The sequence below is a fragment of the Homarus americanus genome, unplaced genomic scaffold (assembly GCF_018991925.1).
Source record: "Homarus americanus isolate GMGI-L3 unplaced genomic scaffold, GMGI_Hamer_2.0 scaffold32583, whole genome shotgun sequence".
Lineage (NCBI taxonomy): Eukaryota > Metazoa > Arthropoda > Malacostraca > Decapoda > Nephropidae > Homarus > Homarus americanus.
In genome coordinates, this window is record NW_024713129.1 from 16913676 (window position 1) to 16938959 (window position 25284).

At 37.0% G+C, this 25284-nt stretch overlaps 1 protein-coding gene across 2 annotated transcripts in view; it reads left to right on the forward strand.

The window, feature by feature from the left end:
- The window catches only part of LOC121868818 (pre-mRNA-splicing factor 38B-like), a 39568-nt gene extending 22948 nt beyond the window's left edge, over nt 1-16620 (forward strand). Inside the window, exons 7-10 of one of the 2 annotated variants that reach the window (XR_006089461.1) lie at nt 4425-4766; nt 5165-5287; nt 10726-10859; nt 15010-16620. Coding sequence is in view for 1 of the 2 variants with exons in the window: in XM_042369783.1 (XP_042225717.1) it covers nt 4425-4766; nt 5165-5287; nt 10726-10783 (523 nt within the window). In the remaining variant the exon portion in view is untranslated. Of the gene's footprint in view, nt 1-4424; nt 4767-5164; nt 5288-10725; nt 10938-15009 lie in introns of those variants that run through there. The other variant, XM_042369783.1, reaches the window with a different exon arrangement.
- The last annotated feature ends 8664 nt before the right edge of the window (nt 16621-25284 follow it).

Consider the following 25284-nt stretch of genomic DNA (forward strand, 5'->3'; position numbering starts at 1 on the left):
AAAGACTTTAACTATAAAATGGAACTTCATGATCAAACCACCATTTTTTTTAATTTGTATCCGATAAGACACAAACCATATTTACAAGAAAATTTATGGAGGAAAAATAGTACAATTCATCAAACATGTATTGCAAGTGGTTTTTAGTGGAAAAACATAAGAATTTGTGCACTTACTGGTAAATGCAATAGATACTGGAATAGTGTAAGTAATCATAAGTTCTGGATATGTAATAATAATCATGCATTTTTGTGGGTCATTTACAGTGAACGATAGTTACCTAGTACAATCAGTTCTCGACTTACGACGGGGTTAGAGACCGACGACCTGGTCATAAGTCGAAAATGCGAAAATAATACATAGAAAATCTGAAATAGGTGTCTCTTTTTCTTCTCAGCACCACGAGAACTCTCACCTTTACGCTTGCCAGCCATTTTACAGGGAATTACAAATGAAAATTTTGTCAGTACACAGCGTGATCACTAACGTTGGGACTCAAAAATACGTAATTTGAAAAAAATTTTATACGACTGTGGCAGTCGTATATGTCCAGGTGGTCGTAAGTCGAGGAGTACCTGTATATGCTTGTGATAGGCTATCCTTACCAATAAGCTCCTTTATCCTGGATTTTTCATGTTGCTGCATGAACAGAACCTCATTTGCAATATATGTTGCTTTAAATATACAAATACCTGATGCAAATGATGGATTTATAGATACAAGTACGTACAGTGGCCTTGCAAGTTTCAAGCTGTTTGAATTCCGCATCTTGCAAGTTTCATGCTTACCTCTAAATTCCCCACCTTGCGACATCTGTGAACTTTCCTCCCAAGTTTCACGCTTCCTGTTTGAATAAAATGTGTTTTGTACTTTCTACGCTTTTTGGGGGCTCTCCGAGGTGCCTCGGACTGCCCCTCTAGTCACCAGAGGTATTTTAAAAAGTCTGGAAAATCCAGCATCAGTCTGGATGGTTTTATAATAATAATAATAATAATAATAATAATAATAATAATAAAATAGCAATAATAATTAATGGCTTTTTAAAAGAACATGACATCCAAAAAGCTGAAAATATAGAATGAACAGAGATGATAAAACTTAATGTATAGTGAAATTGGGGAGTGGGTTACAGTACTGTACTTGATTAACAAAGCTTCCAGTACAAAAAGATAAGAAACATGGAGTGAACATACAAATTAGCTACAGATGAGGGTAGTGGAGGAGCCAGTCTCTAAAACAGCTTTGTGATTTGATAGTGGCCCCTAGCACAGTTCTTGTTATGGTTTAGTCATATGCTAAGGGCAGTCCTAACCGCTCCCTCTATTCTTTTCCTCTCCCATCACGTAGTCTTGGTAGGTGAAGTTGGGAGTCCTCGTATCTCTTCTGATGTGACTGTGAGTCTTCAGTTGATATCTAGTGTTTGTAAGGTGGTAGGCGGAAAGAGCGATATGGGTTGTGACCACTGACCGCGGGGTTTCAACTAGTCGCTGTCTTTTACTTGTTTTCATTCTTTTGAATTGAAATTGTCACTTTTTTATATCGGTTGTGGGAGGATATTGATAAATCTTGGTGGGGAGGAGATGGGCTGGCAGCTGCGTTCATTGTCAAAAATGACCACTCCATGTGAGCAGGGAAGCACCTAGTACGTTTTCACTCCATGGGAACTGAAGACAACATGTGTGTGTACGTGGTTGAATGTCTGCGTGCGTGTCTCAGTGTAAGTCTTTAATGGGGATGGATACTTCAGGGTTTTAAGAAATGGGTAAAATAATGTAGAGAATATACATACGGGAAGGTACTGTATTCACTTTGGAAGCTTTCCTGGAGTGAGAACTTTTAGCAAATCAACTTACAACAGGGTCACCATAGTATTTGATGTGGATAAACCTTCCTAACAATGTTATTTATCACGTTTGAGCGATGCATGATGGCTCGATTTGGCTACTTGTACTGTACACTTAGACAACTAATTAATGAGTAAACCAGGGAATATGCAGATGCATAATATACTACAATATTATTTACTAACCAATTATAAATACACTACAGTTTAGATAAGCAGTGTTATGTCCAGGAACCCCCTCCCCCCTTTCTATAGAATCACTTTTCAGACTTTCGCAATTTCCGAACTAGGGTATGCTCCTATTTGTCTGGTGTATCGAGATGCTACTGTATTTGTTATAGTAACACAAAATTTCTATTTGTATATTTTGGGGTTCCTTAGAGGATTACAGTACATGTGACCTTAAGCATATGTAAATATTGAAAATTACCATCCCTTGCCCAACAATATTCAGTAATATAAATGCATAAGGTGCAGGCTGGTTTTTTTTTGGGGGGGGGGGGTGTCTTTTAGGCCAGCAGATATGGTATAGCTTTATAGTAATATCTCCGTTAGCTGGAATCCCTCAAAATTTGGAACTCTCTGATTGCAGAAATTGAAATTTGCTCAGAAAATTTTTTCGGAAATTACGGGTTTGGGAATGATTATCTGAGGGGTACATTTTCTGGAAAATTCCATTAAAATTTTCCCGGTACAGTAAAGCCTTGAATAACGACGGTAATGTGTCTTCAAATATTGCAGTGCAAGGTGAATATTCGTATCGTGAATCATTAATTAACATTAAAATTAAGCAATAATGAGATTTGTTTCAAAGTCTGGCCTTTTCGTATCTTTTGTGTAGCTTTTTACCCTCTTTCCCTAAAAAACAATAAAATTAATTAAAAAATGCAAACTATATTCATTAAATTATGTTTATGAATGCACCTTGTACAGTATAAATCAATAATAATATGGTCACACAAGAAGAGTTGGGACGCCATTATTGTTGTCAGTGTTTACACTCATGTCAGTTATCCATCTGAAACTGAAGAAAATAAGTCCCTGGTTGTAGCTGTAGTAAAATTACAGAAATGTAATGGTAAAGGAAAAAAGTGAGACTGCACAACGCCAATGTATGTAAGTGCATAAATGCGAAAACATATCGTCACATCTCTACATAAGAATATGAAAGCAACACTTATTACTGCTCATATATGTTTTAAATAATATTTACGAATGTAAAAGAAAAATTCTACTCGCCAATGGTGGTAAAGTCTAAAACATAAGGACAGCCAGTGAATATTGTGAGTTTTTACTCAGATGACGAAGTCATCAGGTTCAATTCTGGCTGAAGCTGTAGCTTTCCATAAAGGTGTCATAGCTGTTGCTGAAACTGTTAATGAACCTGTAGTTGTTGCTGAAGCTGTTGCTAATGCTGAATTTAATGGAGTAGCTCAAGTTGATCTGTTAGGCCTTCAGATAGTAAAGCTGTCGAAAGAACCTTGCACAGCTGCTTTCTTTTCTCATTTTACATCTTTATGTTTTGGTCATGTGTGTTTTTCAAGTCCCTGTTAATTTTAATGCTTCATCCTGTTAATGGATCCACTTCAGAAAATATGTTCATTGCTTGCTCCATATAATATCCACAGACCTCTCACCTTTTTCATATCGTTTTAACACATTTAGTTTCTCGGCTAAGCAAATACACTTTCTTTTAGCTTTTGAAACAACACTACCATCACTTGCTCTCTTGCTCATGTTGAATAGGGACACAAAAGTGCCGTAAGAAACCTGAGAAAGTTTTTCTCCTTTTCATGTTCAAATACATGAAAACAAAAGGTCTGCCAAGCAGCGGTTGTTTATACTAGTGATGCTTGCGTCACCACTTACAAGCTCAGCAGCCTCCGTGCGCAAGGCTTGTTTTTTTATTTGTATAATACATATCGGGATTTGACTATTTATATGAAAATGTAATTTAATTTAATTTTTTATTCTATTTTCGTCGTAAATACAAAGGAAACTACCGTGTAAATTTAATTGGGTCCTCAATTAACCAGGGTTTTAAATATGAATCGTCGTTTTCAGAAACTTTCCTGTACCCGGAAAACTCCGAGGAGGGGGGATTTTTTCCCCTGGTTTGAGAGATGAAAATCAAGCGCATTTTCCGGAATTCCAAGAAAAAATTTTGGATCCCCGAAAAATTTCGGGATTGGGATTTTTTTTCTGGGTTTGAGCAATGAAATACAGTAAGGCATCATTCTAGAAAGTTCTGGTACGGTTCCCGATAATATTCCAGGCTTGGGAGATTGTTTCCAGATTTGAGAGATGTAATGCGCAATTTCCGGAAATTCTGAGAGAATTTTCCAGGTACCTGGAAAATTCTGGGGATGGGGGATTTTTTTCCAGGTTTGAGAATGTCGTCTCGTTACCCGGAATTCTTTCGTGCCCGGGAGTGTTCTGCACCAATTGTTCCAGCTAATGGAGATATCACTATATTATATATACTGTAAATATAACTCAAGCTTTTTCTGCTCCCCTTTATTGCACTTATCACTCAAACGTGTCATTTTGTCACTTATAATAAATTTGTTTCCTTTTACAGCTCAGGGAATAAAGATTATGTCTCAAGAGAAAGAGGAGGTGACCGGGAACGGGAAAGAGAACACGAGCGGGACCGTGAAAGAGACAGAGGAAGAGATTATGAAAGAGATCGAGGGAAAGATAGAGAAAGTGAACGGGGCTTAAACAGAGAAAGAGATCGGGAATATGACAAGCGGAATGAAAAATCTCATGACAGGCCCCGTGAACAACCTCGTGAAAGAAATGGGGATCAAGAAAAAGGTCGAGACCGACAAAGAGATCGAGAGAAGGATTGTGACCGAGAAAGAGACCATGACCGTCACCGACATAAAGACAAAGAGAGGAAAAAAAGTCGCAGTCGAAGGTAAGCATTTTTTCCCAAGTACAGGTACTCGTAGTTACCATAAATATTCCCAGCAAAATGTGGTAGATCAATGTAAATTAAGTACCGTAGATGCAAATTTCTTTGTATATATTAACCCGTCCAATGCGGCTGATCTGAATTTCAAATGTACCCTCGTTGCGGCACCTTTGATATACAATGGGTTTCCTTTTCATATATGCCACATCCACAGTTAACTGCCGGACGCAGACTGTTCCATATGTGACCTGTCCACAATGGATGGCTTAAGAAAATAAACCTATATGAAAATTGGGAACGATACCTTACTGATGGGTAACCAGGTAAACCAAGAGAATAAATCTGTATTGTAGATTAGCTTTTGTATTTTTTAAGTATGTTAATTGTATTTTCACTCACAGCCGTGACAAGAAACATCGTCACCGTGGTGACAGATACATGGAAGAAAAAAATCATAGAGATTTTGATGATCTCTTAGAACGAGAGAAGTATCGTATTAAGAAGGAGAAGAAAAAGGAGGGCAGGTATGTTTAGTTGAAGTTTTATAATATGTACACTTTCTTGTTTTATGTGAATATTTTTTTCTTTTCTTTTAATACAGATTTAAGCATAGGGTTGCAAGAACCCTCCATTTTTTTGACGGCTTTACTCCAGAAACCACTAAAACTTAAATATAAAATATTAGATCTCTCCCTTTACAACTACAGACCTTATAAATGGCTCTTATAAACCAGCTGCCTAAAAGCTGAAAGCTGTGGGTCTGTGCTGCTGTGCCATAGCTTGAGTTTCATATAATGAAGGTAGCCTTGGGTTGTGAATCCTGGCACCAAGGAAGAGGGAGGGAAGGTTTTGCAAGGCCTTCCCATTGTTTTGCTCAAATAGTTTCTCTTGGTCCTTCACTACTGTGGGCCAGTCTCTAACAAAGTATTTGAGTTGTTAAAAAACTAGACCACTAGTGACAAGCCTGAGACAATATTTTTCAGGCTTCAAGCAGGATGGGGATCCTTTTATTTCCTTGGTTTACGAAAGGCAATTCACAGTTACATTTGGGGACAGACAGGTTCAATCATCATTAGGTTGTTAAACATGGGTCTTAGTATGGAGTCTAAGGTTTTTCAACATAGTGAAACCAGTGAGCTAACTAATGTCTGTTGCATTCTTCACACCCTGGACCTAGGGCAGATTTATTTTACTTTCCCTTCCTAAGATATTCTTTGCACTCAATCCTTCAGGAAAGGAGTAAGTACAGAGAAATTTCCCTCCAAGGACATCCAGATAGTGCCTTTTGTAGTTGGAGTGTATGACACCTGGGAATCGTGGTGCTTTACTTGGTTCCTGGGGTAAAGGATGAGGGTCATGCTATGGCTTGGTGTTTGTCCCTATCTGCCCATCATTATCCTCTTGCTGAAGTGTATGTGTCCTTCAATCCACTGTGTTAGTATAAATGAGGGGTTAATAAATTTTATTTCATAACAAACATGAATTGGGTGAATCGGATCCCTCCATCCCTAAGGTATAGGAATGCTTTGGAACTGGGTATTGTATTACCATATTTCCTAGTTCTCATGATGCTACAAGTGATAAGACATGCCATATAATTGTGGAAAAATAATTTTTGTGGATTTAATAGCCTACTGTACTGGCAAGTCCAAGTCGCAGGCTATATGCCATCTTGTTTCTCACTACTGCAGCTAACTATCAATTTATGGACCTATTATCAAACATTTGTTGGTTTTATTAATTAAATTTGCCTAATTTAGTAAAAAAGGATATAATTATTAATTATATAGGTATCTACGGTTTACACATTACAAATACTTACTGGAACAGGGCATGTTCACTAGGAACTGTCCAGCACAGGGATTGTTTACATCCCAAGTACCTGTGCATCAGATCAACTGACATTTCAGAGGTATTGCCTTCGCATCATCGCTACTACAATTGACTATCACTGTATGGACCTATTGTCATACATCTGTTTGTATTATTTATTAACATTACCTAAATTTAGTACCAAATGGTATACACCCACCTCTCATTTTACGCGGGGGTTACATTCTTGAAAATCACAGCTTAATTAAAAATGCGTAAATTAAACATAATTTTGCTATAAGAATAAATGTAAATGGTACAGATTAGGGGAACCATTATATACCGTACAGGGTACGACCAATGCTCCCACTTAAACCAATCACGTGGCCGATCTCTTGGTCCGTATGCTGTGTTTACTCCCCCACTGCTAAAATGGACCCAGTCTGCGTCGTCTGCTGGGCCAAGTTGTGAGGGGTAATGGTTGTTTTTTAACACGTATTTTCGGGTCGATATATATGTAACTCCATTTATTTTTACTCAGGTACATGCACACACCATCCTACATACATAGTGTGAAAAAGGTAAAAGAAATAATTGTCCTAAGGGCAAACACGTAATGGGGGGAGAGCACAGAGTGTTGGGGTTGGGGGAGAGTAGCTTGGGAATCGGCGTCCCAGTCGATCTTCGCTACTATGGTGAAGCAGGGAGTGTATGCAAATGGCGAATGTGTTAAACTTTCCATATTTACTGGTTTGGCAAAACAGTATTTTTGGTTGTGACTTATTTATTGGTAATACTTTTATTGATTCCTCACATTTCCTGGTTTTCTTTAAATAATATATAAGGGATCCCCGGGTTACGAACGGGTTCTGTTCCTGAGTACGTTCTTAAGTCGGATGTGTACATAAGTTGGAACACATGCTATGTGCATACCATACTTACAAAACATTGTTTAAAATCCCACTATAGTATCATAGCTTAAGTCCTCATCTACAGTACATCTAAAATCACTTAATTCTGGGACCCCCTCTATATTATTTTAAGGAAACTATGGCTACAGGAGGAAAATTACACACAAAAGGTTTTTTACCTAAATACTCCCTGCCATAAAATATGGCACTGTATTTTTGGTTTTACTGTATTAACACCAAACTTCTATACAAATGATGTGTGTATGTGACGTCACATTGAGGAAGGGAGGGCTGGCTCTTCAGTTATCAGGCGGCTCACTTTTCACCCACTCTCACACGTGTTCTTTATTTGTTCTTATTTTATAGTTTTATATTACATTATATTATATTTATTTCTAAGCTGCATTAGAGTATTTTACTGATCAACAACTTTTATAGCATCAATGCTCCAGAAATGGTTGTGAAACATGGCACTGTATGTGTGTGTGTGTGTCTCGCACACAGGGTGGTGAAATGCGTCTAGTGTGGCAGCACTATGTTAGTGTTAAGGTGCAAGCACTGCTTGCTCCCTCTCGCTTCCAGCTGCCACCGCTGGCGATCCCTCGTGGTGAACAGGGAAGCAACTTGCATAAGTCTTCCCCTGACAATACACAGCTTCTTCACCATCAAGACTCCTGCTGTGCCTCCTTGTGGCAACACAGTAACTGGGTGCCTCGTGGGCCCAGGCTAGACCAGCAGGGGATCTCGGAGTAGCAGTGGGCCTCAGAGGGATGGTGCATAGGCCCACTGGCAAGTGGACACATTCTGGCACCTGCCAGCCATTGCCTCGCTGCCTTGCGGATTAACCTTGGTAGGCATAAGGCTACAGGAGTAAACCCCGAATGATAAAATTGCGTTGGAGCCCTGCATCAGGCAGACATGCTTACAGAGCTCCAACAAGACCCCAATGGTGGTATAGGCGTGGAAATCTAACGACTACCGCCGGCGGACGAAGGCAATGCCTGATGGACAGGCTACTAAAGCGAAACTCAACAAACTGGGCTATCGGCAGTCCATTGCAACTCTCCTTCTCCCCAGTCGTTGCAACACTTGCACCACTGGATCAGGAAAAGGGAGAGCCAAGATGTGTGGTTGCAACCTGCGCTCCTGCCTCACCACATAGATCAGCTCACGCACAGCCATTATCCAGTTCATCATACCTATCATCATCATCATCAACATCCCTATACCCCCAAAAGTTCTATGGCGACAGAGATAGGCAGAGATGACTGCCGGAGTCTAGTCACAACTCTGCTCATGGGCGGCACAGATAAGATGGTCGTTTATGCACTGGGATCTAGGCGGCAGTGCAATCCGGTCCTGTCTGTGCGACTGGGCAGCCCTTTTGAAGAGCCACTCTGCACACCCAACATAGGGAGGGGGCTAGAAAAGGTGCCATAAACATAGCCTGCCTAAAAACCCAACCTGACTGGGCAATCACACCCAGTAAGGTCATCCTTATGTGGTCAAAAAAACAATCAAAATCACCGATCCAAACAAAAACAAACCATACCATGTCTTATGGTCGCTGCATGGAATGTCGGGACTCTTCTGGATACTGGCACAAATGAGCGTCCTGAGAGGCGAACTGCCATTGTGGCAAAAGAGCTGTCAGCCATCAGTGAGTCCTGGCTCCCAGATGAGGGCCATCTCACAGAACGGGGGTCTGGCTATACCTTCTTTTGGAAGGGTAAGTCTGCTCCGAAGAGAAACCGCATTTATGGAGTTGGCTTTGCCATCCACCAACGCATCCTACACAGGCTAACCGAAATGCCTATTGGGATCAACGAGCACCTCGTGACGCTTCGAGTCCCACTGAATCACTCGCACCATGCCTTTTTTTTATCAGTGCATATACCCCAACACTGGATGCAGAGGATGACACCAAGGAGTCCTTTTACGCCGACAATTGACCGAGTGCTAACTTCTATCCCCAGAGAAGATAAGGTTGTGCTCCTTGGCATCGTAAATGCCAGAGTTGGCAGAGGTGCTAGCATTTGGCAGGGAACCACATGGAGAAAAGGACTACCTGGTACATTTTCATATAAATAATAACTAAATCCCGATATGTATTATAAAAAAAAAATTATTAAGAGAAATGAAGAGCGCCTTGTTCAAAGAAGCTGCCTTGCTAATGAGTGGTAAACAGCAGTCGGAGCTTGGCGGGCCTTTCGTTTTCACGCATCTGGAACAGGAGAAAAAAATTTTCAGGTTTCTTAAAGCATTTTTGCCTCCCTATTCAACATGAGCAAGAGAGCAAGTGATGGTAGTGTTGTTACAAAAGCTAATAGAAAGTGTCTAAGCTTAGCCGTGAAATTAAATGTGTTATAACGATATGAAAAAGGTGAGAGGTCCCTGGATATTATATGGAGCAAGCAATGAACATAATTTCTGAAGTGGATCCATTAACAGAACAAAGCATTAAGATTTAAATAAATGCAAATGACCTCTACATAAAGATGTATAATGAGAAAAGAAAGCAGCTGTGCAAGGTTCTTTCGACTGCTTTGTTATTCGAAGGCCTAAACCATCAACTTCAGCTACACAATCAAACATCATAGCAGTTTCAACTTCAGGTTTAGTAACAGTTTCAGCAACAGCTTTATGGAAAGCTACAGCTTCAGCCAGAGTTGAACCTGATGACTTCGTCATATGAGTAAAAACTCGCGCAACATTCATTGGCTGTCCTTATATTTTAGACTTTACCACCATTGGTGAATAGAATTTTTGTTTTACATTCGTAAATATTATTTAAAACTTATATGAACAGTAAATAAGTGTTGCTTTCATATTCATATGTCGAGAAATAACGATATGTTTTCACATGTACGCACTTACTGTTCATACGTTGGCGTTCCCAATCATCTCGCCTTATTTCTTTACCATTAGTGGTTAGCTACTTTTAGTGTTCCATTTATTAACATTAAATAACATTACTTAAAACATACATACAGGTATTCAATTTTTTTAAATTAAGTTCACTACAGATACAGCCAGGATATTATTTTCTTATGTAGAACCACCGTCACGCATGAAAACAATGCCATCTTGTCTCCTCTTGTGTGTTTTTATATTCTACGTATCTCTCTCTCTCTCTCTCTAAATACAAAATAGCCCAAGGCTACTGTACATGAATTAGTGTAGATGTCACTGTGATTTTATCTCTTGGTACTCATTCTTCTTAACAATCTTATTTACAGTCGAGAACGACACCACAGAAGTCGTTCCCGTGACAAAGAGAGGAAACATCGATATTGATCTACAGTACTTCTTCCCACGCAGTATTTGGAACACAAATGTGGCTATTATAGAACTATTACCCACAAATTTATATGTAAGAGCTCCTTTGCATAGGTTGTACTGAACAATTTATAATGAGCTTACTGATGAAGTGAATAAATTTCTAAATATACTTATTTTGTAATAATTATTTTTATCATGCTTATTTTTTATGTAAATTATGTAGCATGGTCATTCAGGACCATGATATTGCACTTTTTTCTGCCATTGGTTTTTATTTTGGAAAAATCCTTGGTAGAGCTGTAAATTGGTTTGCATGATCTATATAAGAATGTCTAAAAATTATATAGTATAGATTTGGTAAATAGCGATGTACAGGATTTATATATCTAATCACAAGTAAAGAATTCCTTCTCTATCCTCTTTGACATTGTCAGCCTAGGCTGAATTTATGAAATTCCAATCACTTGTTTTGGAGCTAATGAGCTCGAGTTTTCACGTTGATATAAAAAATAATCTTAGACATGTTAAAGATATAGACCTTGTATTCACCATTACCAATAATGTGCAACCACAGTGCATTTCAATGCAGCCTTTGATTGTTAATGTTTTCAGTCTAGAGAGAGAGAATGAGTCATATAGTGCAGTCCCTTTATTTTTTTGTGGAATACATATGCTGTATCAAACTTCTCTAAAAACTTAAGTTGAGTGAAGGTGTTAGATGACAAATATAATCTTGGCATCATAAATGCTTATCACTATATGTAGGTGGTTATTCACTGAACATGTTTATTATTTTCATAGAAACAAATTATATACTGTTACAAAATAGTTGAATACCCTGCCAGGTTGATTGAATGTCCCCTTTAGTGTGGGGTTTGTATTATATAAACAAATATGTTTGGTGAAACATATACAGTACTGTACAGTATATAAAGAGATTACCTTGAAATATGGATGAGAAGTATATGGCATAGTGACACTGCAATATGGTACAGTATAACTATAAATATCAGGAATACAAACTTAATACCATTTGATGTACATCCTTGACTATTCCATTGTGGTTATATGGACACTTTACAGTTTGTTAAATGGCATACTCCAGGAATATGTTTTGTTTATTCATATAGGATGTTAGGTTTGGATATTTTCTCTATATCCACAATGTTTATTTATGATGGTGATAAAGTGAAGAAAATTATTCACATGTTATAGCATAAGTTTATTGTAATTCGCATGTGTATAAAACTGAAACTTGTCACTGCCCAATTACTAGTAGCAAATATGGTAAATACTTGATTAAAATTAAATGATAAATTAAAAATGAAAAAATATCCAGACAGGAAGAGAAAGTTTGGGATATAGATATTTGATAAAAAGGGGATGGAAGATTGTACAAATTATACAGAGAAGAGTACAAGTTCTTTGATAATAAAAATGTATGTAATAATTGACATCTGATATAAAATTAAAGACTTCAGTGACAATATTTTGAAAAATGTCTAAGATGTCAATGGCAGGAGCTCACCATTATGGAGAAAGGAATATTAAGATTGATCTGGTAAGTGACCCCCTTCAGGGAAATTATCATTTTAAGCCTATTGTCCTTTTGCACCTTCTTGAGCTTAGCAATGCACAGAATTTTAAAACCAGTTTGTGTGTGTGGTTTGAGTGACATTCTTTAATATTGATTATCATTGAATGTATATAATGTTTGTATTTACACAAGTGGTGTGATAATCTTATATATTTTTTCCTTTATAGTACATGAAGTTTTAGTCTCAGGAGAGCACACAGTGCAGTGCCACCAGCTATATATATATACAGTATATATATATACAGTATATATATATATATATATATATATATATATATATATACTGTATTTATATATGCAGAGTATATATATATATATATATATATATATATATATATATATATATATATATATATATATATATATATATATATATATATATATATATATATATACTTACTCAAAACTGTGTGCATTAAGTGTGCCTTCACTTGTGCATCTGTTGGGGTATCTCATGAGTTTTATATGCAGTATGTAATGGGTATGCTGATAAACTATACTAGCATGGATTGTGAAGCTTTTTTTGAAGTTTCAGTAAAGTTTTAAAGATTTTGATATCTGACAAAGAAGAGTACTGTATATATGGTATTTAGATAGTTATTTTAGATGGAATGGATAATGGCATACCACTGAGAGATAAAACACAATAGTACAGTACTCTGTTCACTTAAACAGACTAATTATTCCATTGAATGGTCCAAAACACAGTAAATGTCATTATAATAAAGCTTTTGCAACACATCTCCACCAAGTACAGTACAGTATAACCTTGTATACTTAGACTGTCCCTAGTTGAATTAACGTAATTGCCATTGTGGGCCAGTGAACTTGTATGAATATCATAACTGAATTGATATCCATTTATCTATCATACTTATACTGTATGGGACAGACACTTGCCTTCCTATTTTTTTTAAATTTTTTATTTATTTATTTTTTAATACAATACAGTAGAACGTCGATTTAAAGCGATTCAATTTATGATTATTGAATTAAAGCGACACCCACAATTGAGGAAAATTTTTAATTTAAAGTGACTCTTTCATATTTTGCGTGAATCATGCTGACGCATCATATTTTATAATTTGCGCCTAATGTTTCTCTGGGCACGCTACACTGTCCTAAGGGCAAAGCTGTACTGTACATGTACTCAAAATAATTTACTAAATGATTTCTAAAATCTTTGTCTATTGCAAACTATAGCATGATTATATTTGAATTAATCACTATCTTATAAGAATTCCAGCAATGTAAATTATATTCTCCCCGGTCACTTCTGTGACATTTTATATAAAAAAAAACTCAATCTAAAAGACATAAATAAACAAATAAATACTTCACTAGACCTTCTGTGCCAACTGTCAAACATGTCATTCACCTCCTCCCCACCCCCCTCCCTCCCTCCCTCCTCCCAGCCCGGGTTTGGTGGTTATAGGCTTACAGTTTTTATCTTATATAATATCATAGTCTAAAGTTAGGAGAATATAATTTGCTTTGCTAGAATCCATGCAAGATCGTGAATACAATAATTTGAATATAAACGTCATATATTTTGCACAACAGATAAAAGTTTTAGCCCTTTAATAAAATTAGTTAGAACTAAAATTTGTATGTCTAATGCAAACTATAGCATATTTATATTCAAACTAATTATTATCCTATAAGAATTCCAGCAATGTTAATTATATTCTCCCAGGTCAGTTTAGTGACATTTTATAAGAAAAAACTAGTCACTCTTAAGGACAGATAAATAAATAAGCACTAGACCTTGGCATCAACTGTCAAACATATCACCTCACCTCCCTCCACTTCCCCCTCCCCCCAGCTTCCCAGCCAGTAAACAAACCATTTTGCATACCTTAATTTTAGCCGTGTTGATTTATCAGTGTTTCTTTTAACATAATACTACCCAAAAAAAAAAAATTATTCTAGGAGATGGGCTGAGGTGCATCTGGGTAGACTCAGTATTTTGTGTTTCTCTCAATTACCAAATTAAATTATTCCATTGAAACAACACTTCGATTTAGTGCGAATTCGGTTTAAAGCTCTCTCTCTTGGAACGTATCTCGCTTTATATCGAAGTTCTACTGTATCTAAAATAGTATTATAGTTGGAAAGGGAGGGGCAAGATTGCTTTGTATCCTCCCTCACTGCTACCAGAACTACACACTAATCTCTCTGGTACTCTTGACCATGGTCGGAAGTCTCACCCCCTTAGTCTTTCAACACAGGTTGCATTAGGAACGGTATTTCCATTTTAGTAAACATTGGGTAGAGCGATTCAAACCCAAATTGTACTCTTAGAGATGTATCTGCTTGCCTACAAGGCTAGTGGGAGTTACTTAGGTGATTGATAAGGCCAGTCCACTGTTCCAGTGCTTCTGCTTACGGAAGGGGTGTTCTCAGTGTGAGATACGGTCGAACAGGGTGGGGGGGGGGTTGTTCCCGCACATGAATGTTTAGCGATGCAATTTGCATCGGAAGACCACGAGAGGGTTAAGTTGCTCAATACAAGGCAAATAATATAATTTATTTGAGTACAGTAATGTACTCTACTTTTACAGGATAAAATAAAGTACTTATGATGGTATGCTGTACATTTTAAAACCTTATTCTGTGTATTATCATCATGAACGTTTTACAGCATTGCTCTACGTTTCCATGGGCTTGTTATGAATTCTTGATGGCAACTGTTGAATAAAACCAGAATGGGGTGTCGCACTCCCTTCTCACCATAGCAAACACGGGGTTCCAGCCCAAAAGATGCAGCCGAGACCGGAGGATGGGCACAGCTCCGGTGACCCAGTTGTCATCAGGCATGTTGAAGCAAAGTTGTACAGGAAGAGGCCCTACCTTGTGCTAACCCACAAGGTAGGGACAGCTGGCTAGGCCGGGATGCAAATCCCTGAGGTAATCAAAGACTACTCACCTGTAGCCTTTGATTGTACAGTACTCAATATATATTTACCTATAAAGTTACCTTCAATATATGTACAGTATGCCTAATAAGGATTTAATATGTACTGTACAGTATACATTAATGATTCTTAGCAAGTACATTAAATCCTCTTATTTACTTTTTTCTAGTTCCATTATTTCACTTAACCGTAGTTGACAAATGCTGATTTAAATTGCATTGGTTCAAATTAACGTAGTTTTTAATAATTCAAAATTTGCATGCTACCGTCACTACTTTGGGCAACCTCTAAATAATTCCTTCACCATATATGGTGAGTATTATACTCTGTTGATTTAGTATACAGTACACTAAACCATTGTTATTCTGGGGATTAGGTTCCAAGGAGTGTCATGAATAGGCAAAACCGTGAATAGCAATTTGTACTATCTTAGTGCAACTACTGTATATGTAAACCAAACAACCAACCAGCTGGGGCAGTACTCATCCCCTCCTTTAACTTGTCTAATAATTCAACTTTATTTGTCAGGGTTATCATTGACTTATGCCTTTTACGTTTCACTCCACTAACATCACTAGCACTGACACTAGGCAGTCTTTTAGGGGCCGTTTTCACACACTAACACTGAAGTTTTGAAAGTACAACACAAGATGCTGCATCACAGGCAATGGTTTAGCACGAACAGAGGAGAGGAGACATTGCGGGCGCGTGGGGTGACTCGTTTCGCTGCTGGAAAAAGCTCGCAAGCTAGCCACCATCTGCTTACCGTGAATCGCAAACCCGCAAATGGCAAGGGTCTACTGTATAGTATATCATATTTCAATGTGTAAATAAGGCTTATTTGAATTTGCTTTGTTACTGTTTAAGATGTCAAAGATTTAAAACAAAAAAAATTCATAGTTGCTCTGCTGGCTTGCTGTGATCAGATGGATTGTTACTGCCCAGCACTATTATTTTTTTTTTCTTAATTGTTGCTCTTTGCTTCCTTTGATAAATGTGTATGGTAACAATTCAACCATCTCTTGAAATTTTTAGATTCTTGGTTTATAGTTATAAGAAAAATACCCAAGAAAACATCAGAATTACATTAGGTAGCATTTCTGTCAGCAGGCTGTAGTCTAACTAACCACCTGGCGCAACACATCAGTTGAAAGAATGCAACTCCTGTCCGAGTTCCTGTATACAACATTACAGCTAGGATTTCACAGTGATGTACACTCGCTACAAAAAGTATCAGTGCATACTGTAGTGTGAACAATTTGAGACCAGTGACGATAGGTATTGGGAAAGGCGAGTTGTTCCAGCCATATGTTGGCAGCCCTGATTGTCAGCCATATGGCAACACCTAGTGGAGGGGGTTATGAGAATACACTTTCCAACCTTCCCGACATATCACAGTGTATACGTATCGTTTCAGAACTCTTCGATCTCACCCTGCACCGATACTTATTGGTGCGTGTGTGTACATATTCTCCAACTTAAAGTATTTTGCAATAGAATTTTCAATACAGTACCCTTTTTTTTTTTTTTTCCCTCTCTCTCTCGCATAAATAGTTTTATTTATATATTACTAGACTTGCTACAATACGGTACTTTCTTTTTGGAAGATATTTAATATTTTTTCTGCAAATATGACCAAAAAATATCCACAGGAATGCATTCCACAAAGAAGAGAGAGGATTTACTTTACTTAATTTTGTTCAGTGGAAGTTAATTACTGGAAACAAATAATTGATATAATTTTCACTTCATTGAGTAGTGATTAAGATTATGAAGGAGTTTGGGAGTGGGGTGTGGCCCATCTTTCTGCCCTCCCTCACTACCCCTAACTTTACACAGCCACTTAATGCAGTAAAAATCATGTACAATATATAGTTTTAGATTAGTACAGCATCACTAAATGAAATAAAGTACTTACAAGAATTATCTGTACATTTGAAAGTTTATTTGGGATGAAACATTAAAAATACAAAATACATCTCAGTAACCTGATGGTCTTCCATCATTTTCATTGCTTATACTGTCTCTAGGTTACAGTTGACCACAATGCCAGTGTCTGTATACTACACTGTAAAATATATTGCTATCTCTCTCATTACCTCGGCATGAAAAAAAAAAAAAAAAAAATTATTGTGTATATACTGTACAGTACAGTGAACCCTCAGGGATTCGGACCCAGTAAATCTGGATTTTGAAGATTCAGAAAAAATTTGCGGGTGCCGGGGGGTTAAGAAGCCTCCCTCAAAAGCATTCCCAAAACAAAGCAAACATCCTTTTAGGCCCATGTAACTAAGCTGTCAGTGCATGGGACACAGGTGCCTGAGTCGGGAAACAGTTGACAATTGTTCGTGGGAATGTTATTTCATTCACTTTGGTCATGATACATTTCTTATTATATTATCATAGGTAAAGGCATGGTTTATATAATTTGTTTATCACTGTGCCCATCATCATATTCAAATTGGACTACAAGATATGTATTTCGATCGTATGCCTGGCAATGGGAGTGAGTGAGTGGCCGACCACTAGTTAGAGCGTCGTAACTCGTCTCCTAGCTCCCTGCCATATTTCACTGGATTTAGTGATTACTGATATAATTGTGATTAATCGTGGCATTGTAGCCAGGTTAGACTCATCACTGTAACCACCGGGCTACTGGGGCCAAGCTGTGAGGTGTCATAGTTCTTTTTCAACTCGTATTCTTGGGTATACTGCATACATGTAACTTTCTTCATTTATTTTTACTCGGTCACATGCGCACATCATCCTTTATACATATTGTGAAAAAAAAAGTAAAAGAAATAATTGGTCTTTGTTGCTATGGTGAAGCAGGGAGTGTATACAAATGGCAACTGTTAAACATTCATTTGGCGTTTATTTACTGATTTGGCAATACAGTATTTTTGTTGTAACTTATTTATTGATATTTTTTTTATTTATTCCTCACATTTCCTGGTACTGTATATATTATTTTAAGAAAACTATGGTTACAGGAGGAAAATGCACACAGAAGTTTTTCTTAAATACGCCCTGCTAAAATGGGGGCGCATCTTATATACCATAAAAGATGGTACTGTATTATTTTTTTTTTTTAATTGTTGTTTTTATACTTTTAGTACATTCGCCGGAAGATTCGGACAATCGGCTTTTTCAGACGGCTGGTCACCCCTTTTAGTCCGAATCTTCGAGAGTTCATGTTATTGATATTTTTGTTCAACACAAACATATTTGACAATAATAGTAACAGTGAGTTATTTAAATATCCCTCCCAGCATATTTACATTAACCCTGTCAATACAGGGATGTCACTTGTAACATCTTATTTGGCTAATGCCAATATGATTTTATTCAGCACAGATGGACCCTGTACACAGATTCGTTACAAATATTAATATACAGTACTGATATCTCCATTAGCCGGAACAAAAGGTGCAGAGCACTTCCGGGAATGAGATATTTCAGGGGAACAAGAAGAATCTCTGAAAGCCAGAAAAAGATCTTCCATTCCCAGAATTTTCTGGGCACCGGGAAAATTTTCTCGGAAGTTCCAGAAAATCCGCATAATGTTATCTCTTAAACTCGGAAAGAAATCCTCCATCCCTGGAATTTTTTCGGGCACTGGAATTTACCAGAATGATGCATTATTTCATCTCAAAGCTAGAAAAAATTCCCCATTCCCAGAATTTTCCAGTACCAGAAAATTATTTTCGTAATTTCTGGAAAATGCGCATGATTTTCATCTCTCAAACCCGGAAAAAGAAATCCCCCATCCCGGAATTTTTTGGGTATTGGGAAATTTTTTCTCTGAATTTTTCAGAAAATCATAACAAGCTGAAAATTTCATCTTTGGGAAAGATTTTCCGAGAAAATTTAAATTTCGGCTCAGAAAGTTTTGGTCAAGAGGGATTGCGGCTACCGGAGATATTATTATATAGTGTAACTTCACGGTGATAATTTTGTTAAATACAAATTCCTCGGAAAAGGCATTAAGATATAAAGCTGTAGTCTTATCACTGAGCTTATGTTATTTTTGTTTGCAATTATATCCCCTAGCGCAGTGGTTCCCAAACTTTTTCTGATCATTACCCACTTTTCATATATGATCCTTATCCATGGCCCCCCTCTCCCAATCCATATCTCTGGCTCAGCTGCTGACTGGCTGTTCTAGTGTGGTGGGGCTTGGGATTTTTATGTGTACATAGCCTCAGCTTATGGCCCCCTAAATTTTGCTGGGGGGCCATGGCCCCCAGTTTGGGAACCAGTGCGGCCTAGCGCCTTTATATTAAAATTATGGTGAATAGATTGTATAAATTATCACTTTCTCTACAGTATTTTACTTCATTGTAAACCCACCAGAAAAGATATTTGATTATAAATTTGTACTGTCCTGTTTTGTAATCCAACCATTTGATTATTTTAGAGAAGTATGTGTACATCCTCACCATACAGCTTACATTAGTTAATTTTGTTGTTATTTGGGCAATACTGTACTGTACAGTACTTTTACCGAAATATAATTACCGGGGAATTTCCAGCTTACTCTTCATACATGCTGACATGTGAGTGTCCAGTGATTTGACACATTACTGTAAAATAAAATTCCTTTAGAACTAAGGCTATTTTTGAAAGATATTTGCACACTACGTGTGGAGTGTTCTGAAAGGATTGATTTGTCCTATTGTAATATATATGCAATTGGCTTATGGGGAGATTGGTGTAGTATTGTGCAAGTGCTTTTTCAAATTTGTGTCATCAGATGTGGGTTTAGAAATTATGGGGATGAAGAGATTATTATTCATCATAAAGAATGAGAGTTTAATTAACCTAGCAGAAGTTGGTGCTGTAAAGGAGGATATGTAGAGATATATTATGCACGATAGAAAATATTTCTGCCTAAGTAGATAAACCAGTGAGGAGGTTGTGATCAGAAGATTTACATGGTGGTGAGAGAAGAGAGGGATTTGTGATAACAATGGTATGTAGAGCATTATATAAAATTTCTACCCTCTAAGAGAAATTTTCACAAGATATAAAACAACAGCCTTTACAATATAGTACAGTAATCATTTTTCATTAAGGCTTCAAGTTCAACTATGATGTTCATCTGCAAGGTGCAAAGTTTAATTGGCGATTTGTTGTATAGTGTGTTATTGCATGAGAATGTTTTAATGTGTTTGAAACATTTTCATGTAAGTCAGGTTTCAGACCTTTAAAGCGGAAGTGTTGTGCTTGTACGATAAAAAACATGATGTATTTTAATTTTAAGATGTTTATCATTGTTTTCCTGTTTTAAGGATTGAGCCTTAAGAATGACAATGCTGGAAATGGTAGTAAGATAGACAGACTTTAATCTTTTTGAGTCACACTTCAAATTTATGTAGATAAAAGTATTCCTTTACTTCAAGATTTTGGTTAAAGAAGTTTCCAAAATGTACAAAACCCTAGCCCAGTCAACATGTTCCTGACTTAGTGTGCATTTATGAATCGGGCTTGAAGCAATTGTATATGTAGCATTTAATAATAATTTTACTGTGAAAATGTCTTCACTATTATACAGTACAGTACTCTGTAAATATCATAAAAAAAAAATTAGTTCTTATTTTTTACTGTTTCATCGTACATACGGTATATTTTATGGGAAGCAAAATACTGTACAGTATTTGTTCTTCAAAAGTTATTGTTTCCTTATTTTGTTTTCCCTTTGAGTGATTGATATAGTTTATACCAAGGTACATTATTAAAGAAGAAACAATGTTTTGTATTTCAGTTACCACACATCACTTACAATTAAGGAATTGGTACCGTATGTGTCTTGGTACCAGTTTAAGCACCCATGGGTTCAGGAATTATACCTGCATGGATCATGATACTTCTTGTGTAATTTTTTTTTTTACTTGGCAGCAGAAGTCTTACAGAGCTGGTGCCAATCCCCAGGGGTTTTATTATCACTGTAAAAAAAATAGCCACATATGTACAGGGTATAAGTATTTTGGTAACCTGACAATTCAACTGAGTATGCTCTGTGTTAACATGCTATATATTTCTGTGTGACAGTTAATGATTCTCTTTGTATGCTGCTGATGCAAGTTAAGGCTATATTTTTTCAAACCACCTCTATCCAATTGGTTTTATATGAAATTTTCCCCTTATATGCAAGATTGCTGGAATTGAGTTAAGCACACATACTCCTTTGTTTATTATCATTTATTCATTCTTATTACTTAAACATGTGTTTTTTTATTGTACTGTACTGTATTATCATGCCACAATGTCTATACAGTATAGTGGAAAAACCAATTACAGTACTGTATTCCCTTTATGTTTCACACAACTTGATAGTGCATCCATCCCCCAAAACCATTTTATGCCATGGTTTGTAGTCATTTGCACTAATGCTTCTTGGATATCCATCCTCCTTCATTTCATCCTTCTGGCTTATCCTTGGTCTTGCCCTCCTACCATATTCTGAATTACCCTGTATTCACTTTTTAAACCGTAATGTATGGATTGGACAACTTTTGTATAGTGAGATTGATCCCAGGATCCAATTTGCTAATTAGATACAATACCCTGTATTAAGTTTTGCAAAATACTGTAAATTTGAAAAATAATTTACCCATTTCAACCATACTGGGTTCCTCAAAAGTGACATTTTTATGGTTGTTTCCCAATAGGAGAAGGATAGGAATCTTCCACATTAAGCATAAAAAAATGTGCCCTGCAATCCTTACTCGTATATTCTCAGTGTTTTAAAATACATGCCAGGATCAACACCTCAGTCTCCAGGTGTCAGAGCGTTTGGTTGGATGCATGCTCAATTCTTCTACTGCATATTTAAGAAGTCTTTGGGTTTGACTATAGCTAAACCGTTCTAGGTGAATTTATTAATCGATATGATGAATAATGTACCGCAAGGCTACACAAGAACTCTTGTAATTTCTAGTTCGTCATAATTTAGCTATTTTCAGAAAGTTCTAACCTCAAAGTTTACGTTTGCCAAAATTGCATAAAACGAACAATTATTTGCTATAGATTCTAAAAATAAGGGATGTTTCACAACCTGTACTGCACCATCCGAGACTCATTTGTACTCCAGTTTCATGACATTCAAACAACAATCACCAAATAAATAAAATAATAAAAAAAAATTTCAAATACCTGTAAAGCCTTAAGGAATCGCCCACAAAAGGAGACACGCTCAAAACTTAATACATATAATGTTCTCTCGCTGTATTAACCTATCCTGCTCATTTACATTAAAAATAGTACTGTATAGTACTGTAAAGTAAATTATCTCAACCAAAAAGTTTGGGAACAAAAGGCTTCCATAAAATGGATATAGTAATTGTGTTAAAGTGGATACTATCATGAACATGTGTCCAAGGAAAGCATGTAATAACCATAGTACTGTACAGTACAGGTACAGTACTTGTGTCAGTTTGGATATATTATTAGTTTATACAAATACCTGTGCACTAAATTGTTGCACTAGTCTCAAACACACTCGATGTTATTGAGTCTACAAACTAACTTTCAAGGTGTCATTGTTCTCGTACAATCACTACACCCTGTACAACTTATCATCAAACTCACATGAACACAAGTAGACTCCTCACTCATACCACCATGCAGTCACTGAGCCAGTTGTCTGATTGTCTAAGTTCCCATCATTTACTCACATGTAATACAGTACATAGAAAATTAAATGAAAAACTATTCCCATGTCTTTAAGTTTCATGTTAAGAACACTTAAATCTTTTGTAAAATGAACTATTTTGTAAAGTAAAAATTAATTATTTTGAAAAGTAGATTATCTATTGTGTAGATTATTATTAATTTAGTGGAAACAAACCACCAGATAAGATATTTTGATATACAGTACCTGTAAATCTATATACTACTGGTACATGTACTACAGCATTGGTAAACCAAGTGTTTTGTTCATCTTAAACACCAAGTGTACAGCCATGCAGGAGATTAAGTAAGCTAAATACACTAATATTCCCTCCAAGACCTTTTATTAAAATATGTTTTATGAATTACTATTTTCATTACAAACCCACCTGATATCTGGATATTTGAGTATAAATGTGGATAACATTTATCCAGGTTATTGCTTCATGGAAGGGGTGAAACATGTGGATGGCAGGCTGAGACTTGGTGTTCACCAAATTTAAAACTTCCATCAATTCCTGTACAGTATAGGGAATTCTCTTCATGATAAGCAGATTACTGTTGTGCCACAAATATTTATGCACTCCTAAAAAGCTTCATATTTGATGAGGAACAATTATACTGAGAAGCAGAAGTGACAAAGGACATGATTTTACATGTTCAACCACATACGACCAAATCAATAAAGCATTTAATAAATTTTTGGTAGAGAAAGGGTTCTTGCATTTAACTGATTTTGCATATGCTGGACTTGTGAATTAACAAGGTAAAAAACAACTTTAATTCTTTTAAAAACAGCATTAATTGGAGCTTTCTAGATGCAGCTTCCATAATAGTAAAAACATCGAGGATAGACAGTTGGCTATTTTGCAGCTGGAGTTGAAGATTCGTATAAAAAATGACTCCCATTATGTGTGATAGTACTACCAAATGTGAAGAAATCCAGTAGCTTCAGGTCACTCATTTTTCGGTCCTGCTGCTGCCATTATTTCCCAGATGGCAATACAGTCAGGGAGATTGTGCAAGACTGCATCAACTAGCATCAGCTCATGCTGTGCAAAACTAAATTTATGATAATGACAAAACTGTTTCACCCCTTACCTTTTCATTTGACCTGAGTATTTCACTCTTTGAGGTGATGGGAATATATGGACAAGCCCAAAAATATTTGTCTAACAAATGTTGAGCTCTTGCACACTAAACTTATGATGGACTCGATCATTTCAATTGCCAAATCTGAGTATGCAATGTTTAATTAATATGTGATCAAACTGGCAAGATCTGCAAGCTGTCATGGCTTCTGCAGAATTGCTGCAACAGTATTTGCACCCTGAACAAGTACCATTGAAGTCTAAAGGGAGAGTGACAGCCTTTCCTAATTGTGTAGTGAAAGTTACAGTGAAGGACGTGTGTTTTTGTCTTACTGTATACGCCTTACATGATATGGTGTTTCATTCTGATGCCCCTTGATGTGTATGATGTCACTGGTAAATTCCGAGATGTAAGCCAGGTGCCATAGGACTATTGGGGAGTGTGATTCATAATTTGAGGAGAAGGTGTAGGTGAGTGGCTTGTGGTTGGTGAATATGGTGAACTGGCGGGCCTCCTGGAAGTGCTTTAAATGCTTAACCGCAAGGTATGCAGTACAGCCAAGAGCTCACAATCAAAGGTGCTGTATTTGAGGTGGGATGGTTGGAGTCGTCATGAGTAGAAGGCGATGGGCATGAGGTGCCACCTTATCTCCTGTTGTAAGATGGTGCCCACTGCAGTAGATGAAGCATCTGTAGTGAGGACGGTCTGAGCATCCAGGGCAGGGTGGGAGAGTAGGGTGAGGTTTGCGATGTGGTCCTTTTTGAAGGTGAATGCTGTTGTTGCCTCTGATGACCAGGTGAGAGGCTGGCGGATCAATTTTGGAATGCCTCCGAGGAGATTGTGGAGTGGGATGAGAATTTCCTCAGCCTGGGCGATGAAACTGATAATTCTGGTCTACAAAAAAAAATTTTTTTTTTTCTGGCATGAAACCTTTTAACTGTCTTTTACTAACTTTAAGGTGCTGAATCCAAATCTGATCTCAGATTTGCTCCATCACGTAACGTGCCAGAATTTACTGAGCTACCAGAGATTGAGGATATAGACCGGAATTCACCTGCTTCTACTGATGAAGATGAAGAGACTGATCTTTTCAAGCCATCTGGTGAAGATTGTGAAAAGCCAATGTTGTTTACTCAGTCAGAATTGAATGATCTGGTCAGAGATATAAATTTGCCAAAACAGTCTGCTGAATTGTTAGCTTCCAGGCTTCAAGAGAAACGACTCTTAAAACCTGG